Source organism: Corythoichthys intestinalis, chromosome 9, assembly GCF_030265065.1.
Source record: "Corythoichthys intestinalis isolate RoL2023-P3 chromosome 9, ASM3026506v1, whole genome shotgun sequence".
NCBI classification, from domain to species: Eukaryota; Metazoa; Chordata; class Actinopteri; order Syngnathiformes; family Syngnathidae; genus Corythoichthys; species Corythoichthys intestinalis.
In genome coordinates this window covers 12,744,717-12,767,125 of record NC_080403.1, presented here as the reverse complement: position 1 = coordinate 12,767,125, position 22,409 = coordinate 12,744,717, and the positions used below count along the sequence as shown (strand labels likewise).

The 22,409-nt window shown below is 38.9% G+C and overlaps 1 protein-coding gene across 1 annotated transcript in view; it reads left to right on the top strand.

Annotated features, from left to right (window-relative positions):
- Nucleotides 1–9,322: 9,322 nt before the first annotated feature.
- LOC130921451 (potassium voltage-gated channel subfamily B member 1-like) overlaps nucleotides 9,323–22,409 on the top strand; it is a 127,621-nt gene continuing 114,534 nt past the window's right edge. The window contains exons 1-2 of the mRNA XM_057845365.1: nucleotides 9,323–9,631; nucleotides 12,496–13,150. Coding sequence (XP_057701348.1) covers nucleotides 12,599–13,150 — 552 coding nt within the window. The 5' untranslated portion in view covers nucleotides 9,323–9,631; nucleotides 12,496–12,598. The remainder of the gene's footprint in view (nucleotides 9,632–12,495; nucleotides 13,151–22,409) is intronic.

Below are 22,409 nucleotides of genomic sequence, written 5' to 3'. Positions count from 1 at the left end.
TTGCAAATCTGGACCGATACAGTATCTGGAAAGTATTCACGGCACTTCACGTTTTCCATGGTTACAGCTTCATTCCCATTTTTTTAACTTTATAATTCGACACACCACACCACATAATGATGTAATGAAAACAATATAATAATCAAATACAACAGAATTAGAATTTAAAAAAAAAAAAAAGTCCACATTCAGGAAATTTCTTGAATCCTATGAGGTACACGGTAGCGGTACTGGTTAGCACGGGGACTCGCAGTTCTAAGATTAAGGGTTCAATCCAGGCCTGATTCTATAAAATTGGCATGTTCTCCCAGAGCCAGCATGGATTTTCTCTAAATTTTCTCCTGGTATTCTAGTTTTCTCCCACATCACCAAAAGCATGCATGCTAAGTTGATTGAATGCTCCAAATTGTCCATATATGTTGATGAAACTGAATAATTTTTGTGCCCTGCGATTGGCTGACAACCAGTTCAGTGTATGCCGTCAACTGCCCATAGTCAGCTAGGGTATACACCAGAACCCCCTCAACCCTTGTGAGGATCAACTTAACAAAAACTCATGCATAGACCTCATAATGATATTGACGGGATACATTCCCCAGACACTGTGCCACGCCTTCAAGTAGGGAGCCATCCCACACTCTGCTTCAGTTGGTCGCAGTCGGTCGCAGTTATTCTCAAACACATGCAGCGATCCACTGTCGGATTTAGGTTGAAAAAGTACGAAAGCTGTACAGCATACGACGAAGAAGGATTGTCTCAGGAGTAATTTGTTTGAGGATTCAAGGTTATTATGTTTCGTACCATGCATGCATTTTGTAACGTTGTGAAAAAAATCAATGGGGGAAATGAACCACTATGGCATTGGTGTCATAATTCGCAATATTTGCGTAAAATAAATGCTAACTCCCCGGTTTTTTATTTTTAACCAAGAATCGAGACTGCTTTACATTCATATCTTTAAAGAATTCATGAATTTACGCACACAAGAATTTTCAACCTAAAAAGCTCTTTGTTGTGATTCGGTGGCACCATAGTGGCTTAAGGACTAGCAGCACATTCGACATATTTACGTTAAATAAATGGTAACTGCAGTTTTTTTTTTTTTTTTTTTTTTTGCTTTGAACCCTTTAACACCGAACGTGTCGGCAGCGACGCGTTTACACATATCGTCTGTGAAGCTTCGTCACGCTGTAATTACGTCACCCACGTGCCGCTGGTTGGTCTCGTTTGAAAGTGCGGAAGTTGATGTCCACACCAGTTTTTATTTGAAGTCAGTCGGCCAAGAAAAACGGGAGATAATGTCATATGAGTTTTATAGTTTTATTGCACTCATAAATATGCATTAAAACGCTGCATGGACCATGTATCCATCTCCATATTTCCATCATTTCTTGCCCTCTTTCAAAACCGAAAGCAGCTCAAGACTAAATATCCCAAGAGCCGTTGTGATGTCAAGAAGGACGAACCGAATGTGATCATTTTTAATACATTTCCGAGCGAGGCGCCAACTATTGAAAGGGTGGCATGTGAAGCAAGCAACGGCTGGTTGGTTTGAGCGAGCGACTTTGAAACGTGCAGAATGAATCTAAAACTACATTTAGCGCAAGCTAATGAATTAATTCATTAACTCAAGGATGAAGATGAGCTGTATTTGTCATTGTTTTCTTGGGATGAGTCTGCGTCTCGGCGAATAGAAGTGACAGCAGCGTGCAAAGCCGCAAACGGTGAAAGAGTAGGCTGTGTGACGTTGTGTGTGACGCAGCTCCGTGACCTGTTCAAGAAGCTTTATTGAGTGCGCAACAAGAAAAACTTTATTGCGTCGCATGCCTGAAAATTTTGAATTGAACTGAACTACTTGTCAATATTTCTTAAAATACTTTTTTCCAAAGTTATATATATTTTTCTTCACTATAATCTTCATAATCAATTTTTATGTAGATGTGTGTTCGAGAAGCTTGATTGCATGTACGCATATACTTTTGATAAGGTGATGGGTACAACACCTAACTTCACAAAGAGATATCCTTCAAACCCTTTTTGTGTTAGATGATATAATTTTTTTCTCCCACTATTTTGCACAGTATGTAACCTGTTTTGACCATAGTATGTGTAAAGGCCAAAAACGCCAATGACCATACCTGCTGTTTGTGTTGAATTGTCAAACATAAAACTATTCAATCTTATTTTTTTCTATTGAATGTTTATCCTAACAAGTTGAATAAATATTGCCAAGCTTCAAAATGGTTGGTCGAGCATGTTTGGTTGTCAATGGCACATCAACATTACAAATTTTGGGATTTTTTTTGTCTTTTTGGGTCCAAAATGTGGATTATAATTGGTCAGTGAAGAAAACAACAGTTTAGACATGAAGTTCAAGGTGTCCTGAAAAAAGGGACCCAACTTGGCCATTGTAAAGGGTTAAAGGGTTAACCAAGAATCGAGACCGTTTTACATCCATATCTATAAAGAATTCAGGGATTTAAGCATACATTCACAAGAATTTTCAACACAAAAAGCTCTTTGTCTGTGTTTCCACTCGGTCAGCTTTGACGGAGATAGGCCCCCTATTAATCGGCCTCGTGTCCCTTCAATATATTATGAAGTCTGACTCATGAATATAAAATTACTAATGAATATTAGGTCCGGGAGACTTTGTCTATTGTGATCTATTTAACGAGCTATTATGACATCTGCTTGTTATCAGTGGTCAAATAAAATTAACTCTGTACAATTCAAAAACATTTTGGCATTCACTTTTGAGTAACACCAATAAATGTGTTGTCGGTAGCACAGTTTTAGAGGTTCACTCTGTGCCTCTCATATTTACCTTCCTAACTTTTTTGCTCAGTGATTACTCATTGAATTAAATAGTCAGACTCCCATGTTATGTCATTGCTAACAGCCGATGAGTTCAGGTGCAGAGGAGAAATATCTGTACTTTAAACACTGTATAACACATCCGTTACAATGACACACATGCTGACTGTTTGGAGAGCGAGTGGAAAGTTTAGATTTGTATATCATCCGGGAAGCTGCTGAAAACTTCCTGGCAGCTGCAGCTCTGTGTGTACTCGGTGTTTGCATTTCTTGTATAACAATTAGGGTTGGGCATTAATGTCTGTTTTTCATTTGTTCTTTATCGTTTAACATTGGAATTATTGTGGTATTTATTTATTAATTTCTTTGTTTTGATATAATGTGTTTGATGAATGATGAATGAAGTGTTCTGAGCACTTTACTGCAGCAGTTGCGTTCTAACAAAATAGATTCCAGGTACTAAAGCACAACCATTATTCGTATAAGGCACACTTGATTAAAAAGCGCACTAAATTTATGGGAAAAATAAAAGAATTTAAGGCTAATATTTGGAAAAATACGGCGATTTTACAGATAGCTAGCAGTCCCTCCAAAAGAGTCCAATAGTGATTGTTTTCAATCAAGTTGAAGGTGAGGTAAACTGTAAAGCTAAAGTGAATACGTAAAAAGGAAATTACACATTACACTAATATACAAAATAAAAATTTTATTTTTGCGTACCCGCTTTCCTAATGCCAAAATATCCCATCAGATTTAAAACTGCAAAAGAAATTGTGAAAAACTTTGGGCACGTGGGGAAAAAAAAAACATTATTTATTTATTTTTGACTGATTTCCCAGCAATAAGCAGAATGTATACCGGTAGTTTGATTTTGCGAAATCTAATACGATTCTGCAGGGCTCCAAAATAACTTTGTTTATATTGAATGGAATGGGTTACTTTTCTGCTCATTTTTATTGGGAAATTTAAATTTGTCATTTTGTGAAAGGAAATGATCCATTATCTTCCGCTTGATCTGGAGTCAGGTCGCGGGGGCAGCAGCTTCAGCATGGAAGGCCACTCACTTCCCTCTCACCAGCCACTTCAACCAAATCCCCTGGCGGGATCCCATGGTGTTCCCAAGCAGGCTGAGAGAGAGTTTTTCCAGCGTGTCCAGGGTCATCTCCGGGGCCTCCCTCCGGTTGGACATGCCCGGAAATGCCCCCCCCAAAAAAAGGAAACTAAATCTTAGAAAAAATTCTGTTGTTACTGAAAAATCTGTGACCTGTCAGAATTTGTTATCCAACTGGCGATGTATACTGTATATTTTTAATGTTGGCAGTTAACTTTTCCAGGGACAGTGGTCACCATAGTGGACATCTATTCAAAAGTTATTGTTATCTTAACTCATTCACTGCCAGCCCAGGTCATAAATTATGTGTAATCAGTAAAAGAGGGAAATTGGTATTGAAAACGCCTATTGACAGCAATAGATGTCCAATCCATTTCAGCTGGAGGTGCATTGGACATCTATTGCTGTCAATGGCAGCCAAAGAGTTAAGCTATGTGAGGTCACAAGAGATTTATTAAACAAGACAAACAAATAAACAAAAATCAGTAAAACACCCAGACCATATACACACAGGCCACACTATTTCGAATGGGTTATCTTTTCCCCCCTAATCTATTCCAATTTCTTTTATCTTCTAAAGATTTTTTTTTATTTAGAATTATTTTATTTTTATTACTAGTGGCTTTTTTAAAATATGTTTATTGCCCGCCCCCCCAAAATGAATCCTTCAATTATTTCATTCATTTTATCTAAAATCATATACAGTGGTACCTCTAAATATGAAGTTAATTCGTTCCATGAGCTGTTTGTAAGTCAAAATGGTCATATGTCGAGCAGGATTTTTTCCATACGAATACATTATAATTACATTAATTCATTCCACAGCCTGAAAACCTACTCTAAATCCTTAATAAATACTGCTGGTACTATTGCAAAAAGCTTTTACGCAGAGCAAAACAAATAAATTATGAATAAAAAATTTGAATAATAATAATAGTAATAATAATACCCGCAATAATGTAATGAATCGGGTTCTAATGTGGCGAATGGGTTTGCGTGGTGTACCCAAACGCATCGCATCATCTTGTTTACTTTGTTCAGCTGCAGTGGTCAGTTGGCGTGTTGTGTTGCACAAGTTGATGGAATAAATTATTACAAACCTAACAAAGCTGGCGATTTCTTTGGCGATGTTACCACAATAATAATTGTCAACTTAACTTATAAAGACTGGCGAACGGAGGTCGGAGGAGGACTGTCAAGAGGAGACATTCTATGGCCGTATTGTCGAGCCAGTTCAAAGATGCGCACTCCACCCTCATAATTTTCTATAATTTCCGTCTTAATTTAAATGGTAAGCATCACCTTTTTCCTTTTTTTTTCATCACCTGCACTAAGACTGTTGGAACCCATGTTGATTTCTCTCACAAGAAAATCTGCCGTGCGTCCGTCTTGCAGAAAAACAAACTGCGGCGCTGTCATAGATGTCCTATTTCGAGCATGTTGTCGGATTTAGAAACAAATGGCGAGTCAAATTTTACGTCGGATGACGAAGAGATTGTGTGTCGAAGTGATTTTACCATATGTCGAGGTACCACTGTATATGGCGGAGAACACAGACAAGACTGAAAAAGCAGTTTCTGCTCTTGCACCCCTCTTTAGAATAATCTGCTATATTTTAAGCCAAAAGAATTGTTGTGTTTGATAGAACAATATATGCTGCCATAGCAGACTCATGGCGCATTAAGCCCCCAAACTATTTTTAATTTGTCCGTTTTACCCTGGAAATCCCCGTTTACAGATGTCGCGCAATCGCTTTTGTTTCAACCCAGCCATAAAAAGAAGGTAATTATATTTTTATTCAAAATGTAATTTTTAGCTGATAATCATTTGTTGATGTGTAATATTTAGTTCAGAAAAAAAAAAACAAAATTACGTCACAATGAAAAAATGGTGTCTGAAAAAAAAAAGTCATGGATATCTACCTCATAACTATCGCTCAATTTTAATTTTTTTTTGTTTTTTTTTTTGTTACTGTCGCATTTTCCCCGATATGTTAGATGATAAATAATCGCTCCAAACAAAGAAAAATTGGGGGGGAAAAAAAACAAAAAAAACTTTATAAGGGCAAATATATGAAAAAGAACATCTCGACCTCTCCTTGATGTCTGCGATTTCTGCATCACGACCCTTGTTATAGTACTATGTTTTCACCCATAAAATCCCCCCAAAATTTAGCTTTGGCCATTCACATCTGTGTCTTGACACTTGTTGATACATGCTACATAGAGGTTTTGGATTGAAACAAGGTAAGTATGCGATATCTCGGTAAAATTGTGGCGTCTTTAATTCTGCTCTCTCATGCTCTCACCTCCAGTTAAGGTTTTGCTGTTTATTTATTTATTTTTATAATTGCCTTCCCGCTCAAAAATTTTCTCCCCCCAGAAAATTGAGATTTTAGGCTTTCCAATGATGTATCACACGTGCATATCGGACAATTTTGAAATTTGGCCAAATTGGGGGTCTCAGAGCAGAACTTCAAGCCACCTGAGCATTTTCCGCCGTATATACTGTCCTTCTTGAAAAATTTGCATATTGTGGTAGTTTATTATTTTCTGCAATGTACTGATAAACATTACTTTCATATATTGTAGATTTATTACACACAACTGAAGTAGTTCAAGCCTTTTATTGTTTTAATATTGAGGATTTTGGCAAAAAAAAAAAAAAATCCCTATCTCAAAAAATTTGCATATTTCATCCGACCAATACAAAAGTGTTTTTTAATACAAAAAAGTCTAACTTTAATTAATTATATCAGCTATGCACTCAATACTTGGTCGGAAATCCTCTTGCAGAAATGACTGCTTCAATGCTGCGTGGCATGGAGGCAATCAGCCTGTGGCACTGCTGAGGTGTTACGGAGGCCCATGATGCTTCGATAGCGGCCTTTAGCTCATCCACAGTGTTGGGTCTAGTGTCTCTCAACTTCTTCACAATATCCCACAGATTCTCTATGGGGTTCAGGTCAGGAGAGTTCGCAAGCCAATTGAGTACAGTAATGCCATGGTCAGTAAACCATTTACCAGTGGTTTTGGCACTGTGAGCAGGTGCCAGGTTGTGTTGAAAAAATAAATCTTCATCTCCATAAGCTTTTCAGCAGATGGAAGCATGAAGTGCTCCAAAATCTCCTGTTAGCTAGCTGCATTGACCCTGCCCTTGATAAAACACAGTAGACCAACACCAGCAGCTGACGTGGCACCCCAGACCATCACTGACTGTGGGTACTTGACACTGGACTTAAGGCATTTTGGCATTTCCTTCTCCCCAGTCTTCCTCCAAACTCTGGTACCTTGATTTCCGAATGACATGCAAAATTTGCTTTCATCTGAAAAAAGTACTTTGGACCACTGAGTAACAGTCCAGTTCTGCTTCTCTGTAGCCCAGGTCAGGCGCTTCTGCCGCTGTTTCAGTTTCAAAAGTGGCTTGACCTGGGGAATGCGGCACCTCTAGCCCATTTCCAGCACACGCCTGTGCACGGTGGCTCTGGATGTTTCTACTCCAGACTCAGTCCACTGTTTTCTGCAGGTCCCCCAAGGTCTGGAATCGGCCCTTCTTCGCAATCTTTTTCAGGTTCCAGTCACCTCTTCTGGTTGTGAAGCGTTTCCTGCCACACTTTTTCCTTCCCACAGAAATTCCCTCTGAGGTGCCTTGATACAGCACTCTGGAAACAGCCTATTTGCTCAGAAATTTCTTTCTGTGTCTTAGCCTCTTGCTTGTGGGTGTCAATGATGGCCTTCTTGACAGCAGTCAGGTCGGCAGTCTTGCGCATGATTGCGGTTTTGTCTTATTATTATTATTATTTTGTCTTATCTCACCGATGCTCTGGTTCCATACCGCCCCAACAGAACACTCCGCTCCCAGAATGCAGGTCTACTGGTAGTTCCCAGGGTTTCTAAAAGTACTGTCGGAGCTAAAGCCTTTAGCCACCAAGCCCCTGTTTTATGGAATCAGCTTCCAGCTAATATTAAAAAAGCCGAGACAGTCTGCACAATTAAGATTAGATTAAAAACGTTACTATTCGACAAAGTTTATGGTCAGGCTAGTTGAAGTTGGAGTAGACTCACAGTTTAGTCTAAGCTGCACTAGAAGCTATAATGCTGGGGGAAGTACAGCCAGGAGTTCTATCTCCTTTTTCTCACTCTACCTACCACTTGTCTTACTTTATTTCTAATTTCCAATGTTAATATCTAGTTGTCTAGTCTCTTCATCACTAGTCACCCGGTGTCCCCTTTCCCCCGTCCCCTCTGGGGAGGGGCTATTTTTCAGCTGCAGCCTCCTGACTCTCCAGACCCCTGGCTGGATGGACGTCCTCGTTGCTACCCCCGTCTCATCTGGCTAGATGGACCTCTTCTTGTTCCTTTACTCCACTGCATCTTTACAGACTGTATCTTCGCCTGCTAATTCCCATTAGCAGTCCTGGGGCTTCCTGTCTATCTGTCCTGGGAGTGGATCTCTCCTGACTGTGGTACTTCCCAAGGTTTCTCATTTTCTCCAAAAGACTCTGGAGTTTTGGGAGTTTTTCCTTGCCGACATTGAGGGTCTAAGGATGGGGGATACCCAGGACTTGAACTTTATTTATTCATCTTTGTTGCTTCATTTGCTGTTTCATATTTCTGCAAAGCCCATTGAGACAACCTTGTTGTGATTCAGGGCTATTCAAATAAAATTGAATTGAATTGAATTTTGAGTAATGAACCAGGCTGAGAGTTTTTAAAAGCCCTAGGAATCTTTCGCAGTTGTTTTGAGTTAATTCGTTGAGTCAGATGATTAGGTTAATAGGTTCTTTAGAATACCTTTTCATGATATGTTAATTTTTTGAGATAGGGATTTTTGGATTTTCTTGACTTTTTTTTTTTTTTTTTTTTGCCAAAATCATCAATATTAAAACAATAAAAGGCTTGAACTACTTCAGTTGTGTGTAATGAATGTAAGGCTAATGTTTATCAGTACATAACAGAAAATAATGAACTTTATCACAATATGCTAATTTTTTGAGAAGGACTAGTATATTCATTGCCAATCACAAAATACGTGCAGGCAATAATACTACGTACAACACTAATACTACAATTGGATGTCAAACAGAGACCGCAAAATATTGTCCCGCGGGCTGTAATTAGCCCCTGGGCTGCAAGTTTGAGACCCCTGTCCTTTATGAGTTTATTTAATAAAAATATTTAAGTAGGGGGGAAAATCGTAATCCGTGCATCAAAGGGTTAATTCAGACCCTTTTGGCCGAACAAATCTATTGGACTGGTGTGCCTTCCCTGGTCGCGCATGCATTGGCTTTGCTTGTGCAACGGTCTGGCGCAGCGAGGGTTAAAGGGAGCTGGAGGAGCCTGAGAGAAATAAAGCCTGGCAGCGTGAGCAGTCCACACTCCCACACGACGCGGCGTCCAGCTGGCTGCATCCCACTCCGAGAGGGAGCACCCGAACCGAGCCCACAGTATTCCCCCGGTCTACTTGTTGAGTCTCACCAGGAGGAGGGGCGGCTGACGGGACTTGTCTGTTTAGGAGAGTGAAAGGAAGTGAGCGCGAGAAAGAAACAACGTATCCATCATGTCTCCACGCCGCTCATGATGCTGTCATCACAACCGAGCCCAGGGCAGCACATCCGGACGGGTTCGCCACCTTTCCGCGGGGGTCTGATTGGAATGAAGCCGCCGCACGTCCATGGCATGATCCGGAATGCACGAGAGACACGTAAGGATCACTTTATTTACTTGCTTCTGTATTTTTAGAAGACTACTCTTCCTACATGCCCAGAATGTGCACGCAACTTTCTTTTAATAACATACCACCATCACTTGAATTTGTTATTGCTAAAGTTGGTGTCAGAACTACGATGCTTTTAGTTTTGTTTTTTCAAGGCATATAATTTTCAGAACCAGACAGCGACATGATAATCAGCACTGGACAGCTCATAAACTGTATTAAAAAGAAAATGCCAGGAATACTTCAAAAATGTTACTCATGTCACAGTATTACAATTTCATATGATTACTCTTTTTACAATCTAGTCAGGCTTTGGACAAGATCTATTCATTGTAGTTTATTTTTATGATAATGATCTATTTACAAAAAAAAAATTAAAAAGCTTTGTTGGAATACTGTGTACCTTAAGTGATTTTCTTTTTGGATCCTCTTATGCAAAGCTGAAATGACAGGTTACAAATACGGTATTTCTGAATTCTAGACGCGTACAGTTAAAAATGCACATATGAGAAATGATAAACCAATTGGAATATTATTGAATCATCTCAATATGATTTCCAGCATTTGTAATGCAAAGGTTGATATGCTTCGCAAGATTCGCATGAACTTGATGCAATAAAACCACGTTGCTGTCAATTGTCTGTGCTCTGACCGTATAAAGCAGGGCGTATTATATAGTATACAAGAGCATACGTACCAATGTAAAATGGCAAACACCTCAAAAACACTTCACATTGTAAACTTCCTAAAATTGGTGTCTCAATTAAAATTACTAATAGTGGAATTATTAAAATAATAATTCATAGAAAGGCTTAACTAGGCAAGGCAAATTCATTTATATATCACAATTCAACACAAGGCAATTCAAGGTCCTTCCATCACACAGAGATCATAAAAATCACATTAAAATCAATAGAACGTAAAAACAAAGACAATAGAAATAAGAAATTATACATAAAAATCACATTTAATCACGAATAGAATAGAAATAAATAAATAAATAAATACTACTACTACTACTGCTAATAATTGAATTCAGCAATGGAGATAAGCACAAGAGGAAAAGAAAGCAAATAGATTGAAATATATAGACAGTTATGGATATGCAGTGCTAAACAAAAGTGTTTTTAGCCCTGATTTAAAGGAGCTAAAAGTTTGAGCATACTTCAGACCTTCAGATAACTTGTTCCAGAGGTGAGGAGCAAAGTAACTAAATGCTGCCTCACCCTGCTTGGTTCTTGTTCTTGGAACATACCGGAGACCTGTTCCAGACGACCTTAGGGGTCTAGATGTTTCAAAGGAATCTAACAAATCAAACATATATTTTGGTCCAAGGCCAGTAAGGGTTTTTTAGATGAACAGTAGTATTTTATAGCCTATCCACTGACTCACTGGAAGCCAGTGTAACGATTTCAAAACCGGTGCAATGTGGTCCAGTTTCCTTGTATTTGTGAGGACTCTGGCTGCAGCATTCTGTACCAGCTGCAGCTTCCTGACTGATTTTTTTATCAAGACCTGTAAATATACTGTTGCAATAGTCCAATCCGCCGAAAATGAATGCATGCATAAGTTTTTCCATGTCTTGTTGAGTCGGAAACCCCTTAATTCTGGCTTTATTTCATTGTTATGTTGTACTCAATAAATAAAAATGTTATTACTAAATAACAAATTTACACAGGCTGAATTTTAAGAACAGTATAGCTTATGTGCTGTAATGTAATGAATAGGCAATTTTGTATATCCATTAATTATACAGTAGTCACATTTGCAAGCCAGTTCAACTGCAGTCATGTAATTCCAGTTTATCACTGGGATCCCCCTGTCCACCCCTGTCAGCAAGAATAGCGTCTGTACCTCTTAAAGCAGATTAAAAAATCTATTCTGTCCAGTGATGAGTGGATAAACCTCCTGACATTGCTGATGTAGGACACTGCTGGAGGTGCCTCAACTGTGTCTTGATCGGAAGGGAAATGGTTATATGGAGGTCCACCCACGTTAGGTGAAAGTCTGCGAAATATAGACCCTTGTATTTTTTAAGTTAGATGCTTTGAATACATTGAAATACACCCAACACACTTTTAATCCCAAGAGACTACCATGCAACATCAATTTGAGGAAATAAAAAGACTCACACAGTTCTCTGGATAAGAGACAAAGCGTACTTACATCAAGCTTTTTGTCTCTCGTTGGTGGTGTTTAATTTAAAACTAACCTATAAAAGTGATTGAAACATCTACAGAATATTGATACAACATGTTCAATTCAACCATAAAATAAAAGATAATTGCATACCAATAACGCTGAATTTACATTTATGTAATTATAAACCTTCAAAAAGCAACAACACATAAGTTAAATTCAAGATGACTCATAAGTATATAAAATGAATATTACGAGTTTTGTTAGGGATCTTCTGTGCCGCTTATAAAATTCACAGATTTATATAATATATATATATATTCTAAACTTCTTATTTCAACTGGTTTTGACTTCTATGGTGTCATTTCTCTTCCTCCTTCAAATAGAAAAAGACAAAATTCAAGTAGGAACTCAATATTTTACTGGGGGAGCCAAGTTTGTTCTCTCTTACTTACTTCCGTTCCCTTTTCTTCTCTTCTTTCACACAGTAGAAGAAATATTTATTTCTGTCAAAGAGACAAATTGCACTTTGGAAAAAGGAAAAAATAGCCAACTTGCTATGCTGAATAGAATAGTGTGAAGATCAGTATGATCCTTGAATTTGACTTGATTCTACTCTCTTGGTCAGTCTGTAGCAATAGCTTTGTGTTATTTCTCTTTTGCTGAAAAGGTACCACAACATAGCAGGAGTCATTATATTGTTGTCGTTGCAGCCACTGGAATCGAGCGCAGACCTTAATGAGGTCACCCAAAGGGGAATGTCTTCTTAACCCCCATCGTCCCATCTTTGGTAGTGACTGAGCGACTCAAGCAAAGATGATCAAAGTGGCGTCGAGGTCGGCCGGAGCGCAGCCGCCGGACACTGTGGACATCATCCGAAGCAAGCACACCCGCCGGGTGAGGCTAAATGTCGGAGGTCTCCTCCACGAGGTCCTGTGGAGGACGCTGGACCGGCTGCCCCGCACGAGGCTGGGCAAGCTACGGGACTGCAACACACACGACTCCATCATGGAGATTTGCGACGACTACACCTTGGACAGCAATGAGTACTTCTTTGACAGACACCCCGGCGCCTTCACATCCATCCTCAACTTCTACCGCACGGGAAAGTTGCACATGATGGAGGAGATGTGCGCCTTGTCCTTCAGCCAAGAGCTGGACTTCTGGGGCATCGACGAGATCTACCTGGAGTCCTGCTGCCAGGCCAGGTACCACCAGAAAAAGGAGCAGATGAATGAAGAACTTAAACGGGAGGCGGAAAACATGAGGGAGCGGGAAGGCGAGGAGTTTACCACCACGTGCTGCTCGGACAAGAGGAAAAAGCTATGGGACCTCCTGGAGAAGCCCAGCTCATCCTTTGCTGCTAAGGTAGAGTCTGAGTCGGCCCAAATTCCCAGCACTTTAGTTAGCTGGCATAATCTGTTCTAATGATTACATTACAAAAGCTGTGTCAAGATTAACACACTTAACCTTCCCAATATTTTTGTGGCTGTAAATTGCTATGGTGTAAAGCTGCATAATATTATCATCATCAGAATTACACTTTTCATGTACACCCTGTCCCCACACAATTCACAGGTTAGCATTCACAAATTCATTGTTGTAATTTTACAGTCTTTCATGGCTCAGTCCAGAAAAATATACTATTGCTTTGCCAACATCTTGTGGACTCTTGGGCCCAAGTTGAAGTGAGTAGTAAAGCTTGACTCAGACAAAATTTTATGCTTTTTGCCACCAATTAACTTAGCTACCATAATTTTTGGACTATAAGACGCTACTTTTTCCCCTCATTTGAAATCCTGCGGCTTATAGTCCAGTGCGGCTTATTTGTTGATTTATTTGTGTTGATAGGCAACACTTTATTTGACAGCGGCATTGGAACACTGCCATAAGACCATAATTATGACTTTACGCTATCGCGGGCATTAATGAATGCTTATGACAGATGTCTTTAAATTTCATCCGGCAAATTATGCCACTCCATTTCTGTCCAGCTTGGATCTTTTACATCCATTAAAAAGTGAGTTAATTTGCCTGATGACACTAAATGACATCTGTCATAAGTGGCAGTGTCATGTCATAGTTATGATGGCCTTATGACAGTCTTATGGCACTATTGTCAAATAAAGTGTTACTAAATACCATAACTAGCAATTACTTAAGCTGGAACAGTAACTGAAAAAATAATTAGCACAGAACATGAATTTTGATTGTTATTTACATCGGTAGCGCTGCAATGCATGCTAGGAGGCATATTGGGCGACAACAGTTTTGATAGCAGGTGGCAGCAATTGTTGACTGTCTCCCCCAAAGGAGCAGTGATGGCCAAATGAAGCTTTTTGAACCAATTGGCTGCAAAGCTTCATGGTGGTTCATTTGTTCTTACGACAGTCTTATGGTGCCACTGTCAAATAAAGTGTTATCGGTTAATAACTTTTGGTGTAACTATCCCATTATACAGTGAGGACAGGTGCGGCTTATAGTCCAGTGCGGCTTATCTATGAACAAATGCCGTTTTCGTGTCGAATTTGGTGGGCGGTGGCTTATAGTCAGGTGTGCCTTATAGTCCGAAAATTACAGTTGTAGTATGTTGTAGTATGTACAGTATGTTGATTTTAGTTGAGGAGCTCCAATCGGCCGAAAATAGTGTTTTTCATCTTATAGCTTATGGTTACCATGTAACTGCATTATGATGAAGTGAGTTGATGAGCATCATTTAGACAAAAGTTGGGTTTTTGCACCATTCGTGCTACTGAAGTAAAGTGAGGCAATGATTGTCAAATCAGTTTTTGGCTTGCTTCCTGATCCAGTCAAAGTGAACAAATAGAAAAAGTCAAGTCCTTGAACTCCCTCAAAAAATGTAATGTGAGTGATACTTTCAGGTGGCAGAAAATGGTGGGAGGCTCAAATGAGCACTTCTGTGTGCCCTTTTGCACTGCATTGAGTTGCTGTAATAGCGAAATTGACTTCCACCGATTTTCCTAAAGACTCTATCCTTCAAGCACAGAATGTGTGGAGTGTGTGTTTTTGCTCAGCACCGAAAAGTATGAAGCAGACATTTTGGGAAAAATGAATTAATTGTGCAGCATTGGGTAGAGCTGTTTTAGTCCCAAATGACACACAACATTGTTTGAATGGATTGTCCCTTTGATCGACCTTTATTTGTACACATTTGTTCTCAGAGGACGGCATCATTATAAAAATGGTGGAAACCATAATTGTTAACTGCCCATTCAAGTGGCACATAGCAATGCCCATGCACCTGCCATTTTTTTGGAACATTAAAGTATCCCTCACATATTACACATATACTTTAACATCCAGGATACTGTCTTAATACTATTTTTCTGGCTATCAAAAAGCTGAAGCTTTTTTGTCTGTTCATTTTGAATAAGGAACGATGCTAGCCAGAAACATATCTGCTGATCAATGGCGGGATCAAAGGTGCTTGTAGATGCTCATGCACAGAGTCCATTACTGGCAGTTTTTTTTTTTTTTTGCAATTCACAACAGGGATCTGTCCCTAACCCTTTCAGTATAATTTAATAAGATGACCAGAATATGGATAGAAGTGTTGGCTTATATTGGACAAAAACTCTCACAAAAAATATCACATTATCTACCACAATGTTACACAACCTTTATTTATTCTAGGCTCATATTTTACATTGAACACACTACCAACAAAAATTCCACGAAACAAAATTTATACATGTTGAAAATAAAGTTAATGCTTTAGAAAAAAAATGATAATAATAAATGTTTTTTTTCCCAGATTTTTTAAATTAGATTTTTACTTACACATTGTGGTAACTGTTTAGTTGTATGAGTGGCATCAAGTTGATATGCGGTTTAATTGAACCTTGCCATCTAGTTGAAGACCATTTAATTATTCTGCCGGTCACTAAACGTCCTTTAAATACTTAAGATGTTGTAGATGTTAAACGATACTGTGGTACCTCAACATACGAACGCATCGACATACTATCCTTTTGACGTCCGACGTAAAATTTGACCCATCATTTTTCTTGACGTATGACGACATGCTCGAAATACGACGATTTACAACAGCGTCTCAATATCATTGTTTTCCAACATGATGGGAGCTCGGCAGATTTTGTTGTCTGAGAAATCAACATGGATCACAAGAAGGTTAGTGCAGGTAAAAAAAAAAGGTAGGAAAAAAAAGGAAAAAGGTGATGCTTACCATTGAAATTAAGATGGAAATGATAGAAAAATATGTGCGTGGTCAGTGAACTGGCTCGACAATATGGCCGGAATATGTCTACGATCTACGATAAGTTAAAGTGACAATTATTATTATTGTAACCTCGGCAAGGAAGTCGCCAGCTTCGTCAGGTTTTTAATCATTTATTTTAGGACTTGTGCAACACAACATGGCTACTGTCCGCCAGAGCCGACGCCAACAACAACAGAACATGAAAAGAGAAAGAGAAACCTCCCACTCTTCCGCACCTCTCTCTCTCAGTGCGTTCATGAACAGCATGCAAAACACAACCGCCACATTACGACTCGATTCGTTACATTGTTATTATTAGATTATTATTATTATTATTCCAATTTGTATTTATAATTTAATTGTTTTGCTATTTGTAATTGCTATTTGTAATTGTACCTGCAGTATTTATGAAGGATTTAGCGTAGGTGTATAGGCTGTGGAACGAATTAATCAAATTATAATGTACTGGTAGTCCCCAGGGTACGACGGACCCAACTAATGTGATGTCGACTTTACGACGCCTGCGTTCTGTCGTTTTTTGTTTTTTGTTTTATTTATTTATTTATTATTATTATTTTTTTTAAATGTTGACTTTTATTTTGTCATGCATGCTTTTATTTTGGCGCAGGACGCGTAGAACAGGAAGCAAATGCATGAACAGACGCGCCCGCCCACCCCGGCCACAGAGCCGAGTGGCAGAAGTGACAGCCCGCGCGCACATTTGTTGCGTGTGAAGCATCCAGAGGCGACTGTATATAAGCTCTTATAGCCGCTACTGTTTATTGTGTGTTTACAATTGTGCTCGAATACTTTGGGGCGAGTCTATGTGATTGTTTTTGATGATGTTCAGACGCTAACCGATACATGCTAATTGTTTGTAATTGCTGTATCAGCAGCGACTTGTAAACGCAAATTTGAATTGGTGGTAATGAATACGAGACTGATTTAATTTCATTTTATTTTAGTTTCATTCTGCAAGTGTTGATGTTTGAGCAGCTGAATAATTTAAGCAAACCACACAGATGTCTGACATTGTCACTTTGGAGCTAAGCTCACCGTTATCTAGGACTTAGCTCCAACGTCCTGGCGAGGACAGTACAATGACGAATAATACATGTTTTTGGATAGTTTTTTTTGTTTTTTTTTTCAGTTTTTTTTTTTTTTAAGGAATTTAAAGGGTTTATTCCGAATTACGTGGAAATTAACATCACCAGCGCAGAAACGGACCTCGTTCATAAACCGGGGACTACCTGTATGTGTTCTCATGGGAAAATCCTGCTCGACATACGACCATTTCGACTTACAAACCAGGTCCTGGATCATAAATCATAAATCTAATGACATTTGATTAGATTTATAAGGTTTCCCCTACAGCCACATATTTACTGTTTTTGTTCAGTCATCAAAGTAGGAGTTACAGTAAGAACAGCCCATCTTGTGTGATATATAGATGCCCTCATCTGTGTTAAGGTTGAGGTGGAACATCCCGGATTAGTCGTCTCTATTAATTGATCATTAACTTTCTCCGTAGTCCATCAAGGAAATGTAATCAAATGCCCATCAGTTCTTATATTGGATGTCATTGGATGTATCCAATAAAGTGGCTGGTGTGTGTAGTGATTTTCCATCATGTGGAATAAAGGTGTCTAATGTTAAGACCAAAAAAAAAAAAGCGGGGAAGTGGGCGTATTTCAGTTTACATCTAGAGGTTATAAATCTCTGTAGTTTGACGAAGAGTCTGACATTCCTTTTGCCCCAATTGGTGCTTTTCATCTGATTCTTTGAGCTGCAGGAGGGAAAAGTAATGAGAAAAAAGAAGAAATGTTACACTCCAAAGTGAAAAATGTTCCTTTAAGTGCAACTTATTTTGTTTAAAATGGGCTTTGCAAACTAATTTTGTGCTATGGATAATCAACAATGTCTTCTGGCTTCCTGGGAGGGCCGCTCCTGCTTTTGGAAGTCAATTAACACTCGTTATTAATACTGCTTTTTTTAGATGAATATACGACAGCCTTAATTGTCTCTTTCTCATCATTGTAATTGTTAGTCGAGCGTGTGAGTATCTCATGGGGTTATTAATGAATGCTTATTTGTCATCATATTGGACAATGGAACGACGAGTACCTTTTGTTTAATTGAATGTCACATATTTATAGACGCGCACGTATTCATTACGCCAGCGTCTTTTCTATCCTCTACTCAATCATCCTGCTCATTAACACGCTCACGGTCCACACGCTGCAGGCTTCACTGGGGGATCAATGGACACGGACATACTTAATAGAGTATATGAAGCCGTTTTCAATTAAAATGTGGATTCACTGGAGCCTGCTGCATATTACCATTAGAGCAGCAGCTCGGGGAGTGTGGACATTCACAAGGGTTGGCCTTTTCATTACTGTACTCCACATTCAACAGGGAAAGTAACCGGGGAAGGTTTTTATATATTCAGTGCAATGCTCCTGAAGTCAGCCTGTCAGCCTTTGATTTTTTTAGCAGTCTAACTTGGACTGATAGTTGGACCTTGTATCATTGGCCACACCGCACTTTGAAATTTGTCGGCAAGACAGCGGAGCTTCTCTGCATTCCTGAAACAAGGCACTACGGTCAAAACAAGAGTAAAAGAGGCTTCAAACACCTCTGTGGACAGGAGCTTCCTGCATAATTTATCTCGCTCATTTATTGAGATAATCTGCGCCATCTCTGACCTTGAATAGCCCCTAATTATGATTTCTAAAATAGATCACTTTGCTCTGTCGGTGACACGTTTGCTGCCCCTTAGCTCTCCTTGGAGATGTCTAATTTAATTTAATTTTAGTTACAGAGCAGACTTATAATTATTTGCAGGGGTGATTTTACATACCAGGAAACCTGGAGAAATGTCTTTAATATATATACGAGGGGCATTCAAAAAGTAATGCACTCAAGTGCATTGCTCGTACAAGATTTTACCAATCATATTTGTATTTTGCACAAACATGATAGGACACACCTTTTTGCGATTGTTATATGTGTTTTTCTTATTGTCAGATTTTTTAATGCTTAAACTAGCTTCCAAAATGGCTGCCCCTCTTGAAACTCGTCAGAGGTGGATGGGTGATCACTACGGGGTTTATCGGCTATGCTGGCTTTACCCACCTCTTCATGGTCTTCAGTACTGTTCTTTAAATCGCTGTACCCGTCTTTTTACAGTACTATAGTCTATGGTATCATCCTTGTAGACATTTTCCAGCCGGTTGTGAATCCCCAGAGGGGTTTCTCCCTCTGCAACAAGGTATTCGATTACAGCTCTTTGCTTCTGATGAGCTTCAAGAGGGGCAGCCATTTTGGAAGGTAGTTTAAGCTTTACAAATCTGAAAATAAGAAAAACACATAACAATCCCAAAAAGGTGTGTCCCATCATGTTTGTGCCAAATATAAACAAGATTGGTAAAATCCTGTACGAGCAATGCACTTGAGTGCATTATTTTTTGATAGCCCCTTGTATATTTTAATATTTTTATCTCTGCAAAAGACAGATGAAGCCAGGGATACAAATGATCTCAAATTATGCAAAGAAACACTACTAATAGATTTCATAATATATTGACGGGACACGAGGTGCGGGGCCGATTCATAGGGAGCCAATCTCCGTCAAAGCTGTCCGATTGGAAACATAGACAAAGAGCTTTTGACGTTGGAAATTCTTGTGAACAAATGCTTAAATCCCGGAATTTTTTATAGAGATGGACGTAAAACAGTCTCGATTCTTGGTTAAAAGGAAAAAAAAAAAAACGGACAGTTAGCATTTACTTTACGTAAATATGTCGAATGTACTGCTAGTCTTTAAGCCACTGTAGCGCCGCCTTATCACCACAAAGAGTTTTTACGCTGAAAATTCTTAAAGGGCAACTGAAGACCTTTCCGGATTTTGGTGTAATTTCATGAATATAAACTTTGGACGAGTTCGTCAAAACAACCATGACATTATCAACACGTAATTGTAAGGATAATTTGCGTTTTTTTAGTTTTTTTGCACTCCGTTAATGGTCCCTTTGCAAACCCGGAAGTGTGAGATAGGCAACAGAAGACTACCCATAGCTAGCATAGCAGCAACAAGGATGTCAGTGATATTTCCACCAAAGGTAACCATTCAGGATCGCTCTTTCGTGACGCTACCGATGGCAAAGGCTCCCAGGAAAGATGAACTACAATTAATCCCTACATGTTTGAACCTGAGGCGTCAGATGACGGCGATTTACTTGACACAGCAGATGGCGTCATGACGCCAATTGACAGCTCGACACTTCACGAACGGGAGAGTGAGTGGTACGTCCAGCATCGTGATTTTTTTATTAGAATGCGATTACATGGTTGTATATTTTTTTCCATGCTCTACACATAGCTAAAACTGGATATTAGGTAATGGGACAGCTCCTACCGATCTAAATATGATAAAGCTAGCCCAAATGTGGATAAATGAATGATATGTTATTGATATTTCAAAATAAATGACAAAACCATTTTATTTTCCAGTTGTTGCTGTAAACCGTCAAGTAATTACCCTTCCAAGAGTATGCCTGTGTCATCAGGAGATCCCAGACGTGAGAGCCAAACTTGAGGAGGCTGAAGCACTGACAGGGGCATGAAATACATTTAAAAAATAAAACCATAAATTGTTAACAACATTGACACATTTTGTTGACTGTTTAATGTATTCTATTGGTATATAATATATTGTAATTATATTACATTCTGAAAAAATATTCAATAGGCCACAATAATAAATTATACCAGATTTATGTTGAATCAGCATTAGCTTTCGTTGTCAGATTGTGACACAACATATGTTATACCAAGCAGACAATGGCACACATCAAAGAGAATAATTTTAGTAAGCAACACAAAGTTAGGATAGCGCAACATTGAAAAATGATAATGGCAGTGGGAAAGATGTATTTACTCTTTTCTGTAGCATGAAGTGTTCTCTATACAAAGATAATGCATTATCATTAAAATATGAAGGTAACTAGATTTTTCTTTTAAAAAATGTATACTGTATATATGACTAGTTTATGATTTCATGTCATCAAAATTTGCTACATTTATTTCTCCTAAATCATCGTCATCTAATGTCGCAGATGGAAGAAATTCAGCATCTGGCAGGCCTCATAGGATCTCTTCAGTCGTCATCGCTGGACACCGCATCACTTGGGTCATCATATGACTCGACCCACTCTCTCTTGATTTTGGGAAACTGGGTGGCGACTGACTTGCAACGCTTTTTTCATCATGTTGAGGGCTTCCGCCACTTAATTTTTTATGTTTGGCTTCCTGGAGAAAAAAAAAAAAAAATCACAGCAGCATGAAAATATTGGATGAATCCTAATTTTAATTTAATAATAATTTCTTGGTGATCAAATAATAATGCCCCAGTCATAGCAGCATCTATTTGATGCTATTGTTCCCTCTTCAAATAGGCAGACCTTGATGTTGAAGTATAAAAAACAACGAGCCAAGGACCTATTTGGTGCTGGGGACATTTGAATTTACATAACACCTATTGATATAGTAATAAAATCACATGAGTAGACGACATGTCAGCCAACCTATCTACTTATGACAGGCCAACAGCATTAAAAAAAAAAATGTCGCACTTAAACAAACAGGCAGTAGAAGTCCCCCTCGTTTCTCAAAAAAAGCCATTAATGTTCTACTTACGTCTTTGTAAAACCAAGGCCGCATTGTTGTAGGTTTTCAAAGCTGTCGTGGCTGAAATGATGAAAACAATGAGCCGATTGGGGACCTGTATGCATGCTGACAAAAACGGTCCAAACCTTTGCAGGAGAAGTTTTTTGGGGACCTCTCCTAGAGTCTCGAATCTTCCTGTGAGTAATTCATTGCTACACATCGAGATGGCATGACGAATCCCACGAGTAAAACCCAGAAAATGTTTACAATACATGGCGAGGATAGCGTGGTGCTATATTTCCGTGTTCAGAGTGGTGGCGAGGCTTCCTGGAAGTTACGTCACGAGGTAGGGGTCGGCAGGACGGCGCGTCCCTCGTTGCTATGGTGTTGCTATGGCCATAACTCAAAAACTACGCGGTCAATTATTTATTTATTTTTTTTTTATGTGACTTTTTGAGAGAGCGAATGACGCATTTAATGCAATTCAACTGAGTAAAACACGAAATCTGAAAAGCTCTTCAGTTGCCCTTTAAATCCCTGAATTCTTTATAGATATGGACGTAAAACAGTTTCGATTCTTGGTTAAAAGCAAAAACCCGGGCAGTTAGCATTTTATTTTACGTCAATATTGCAAATTATAATGCCAATGCTGTTGCGGCTAATTTCTCCCAGTGATTTTTTTCACAACGTTTCAAAATGCATGCATGGTACGAAAAA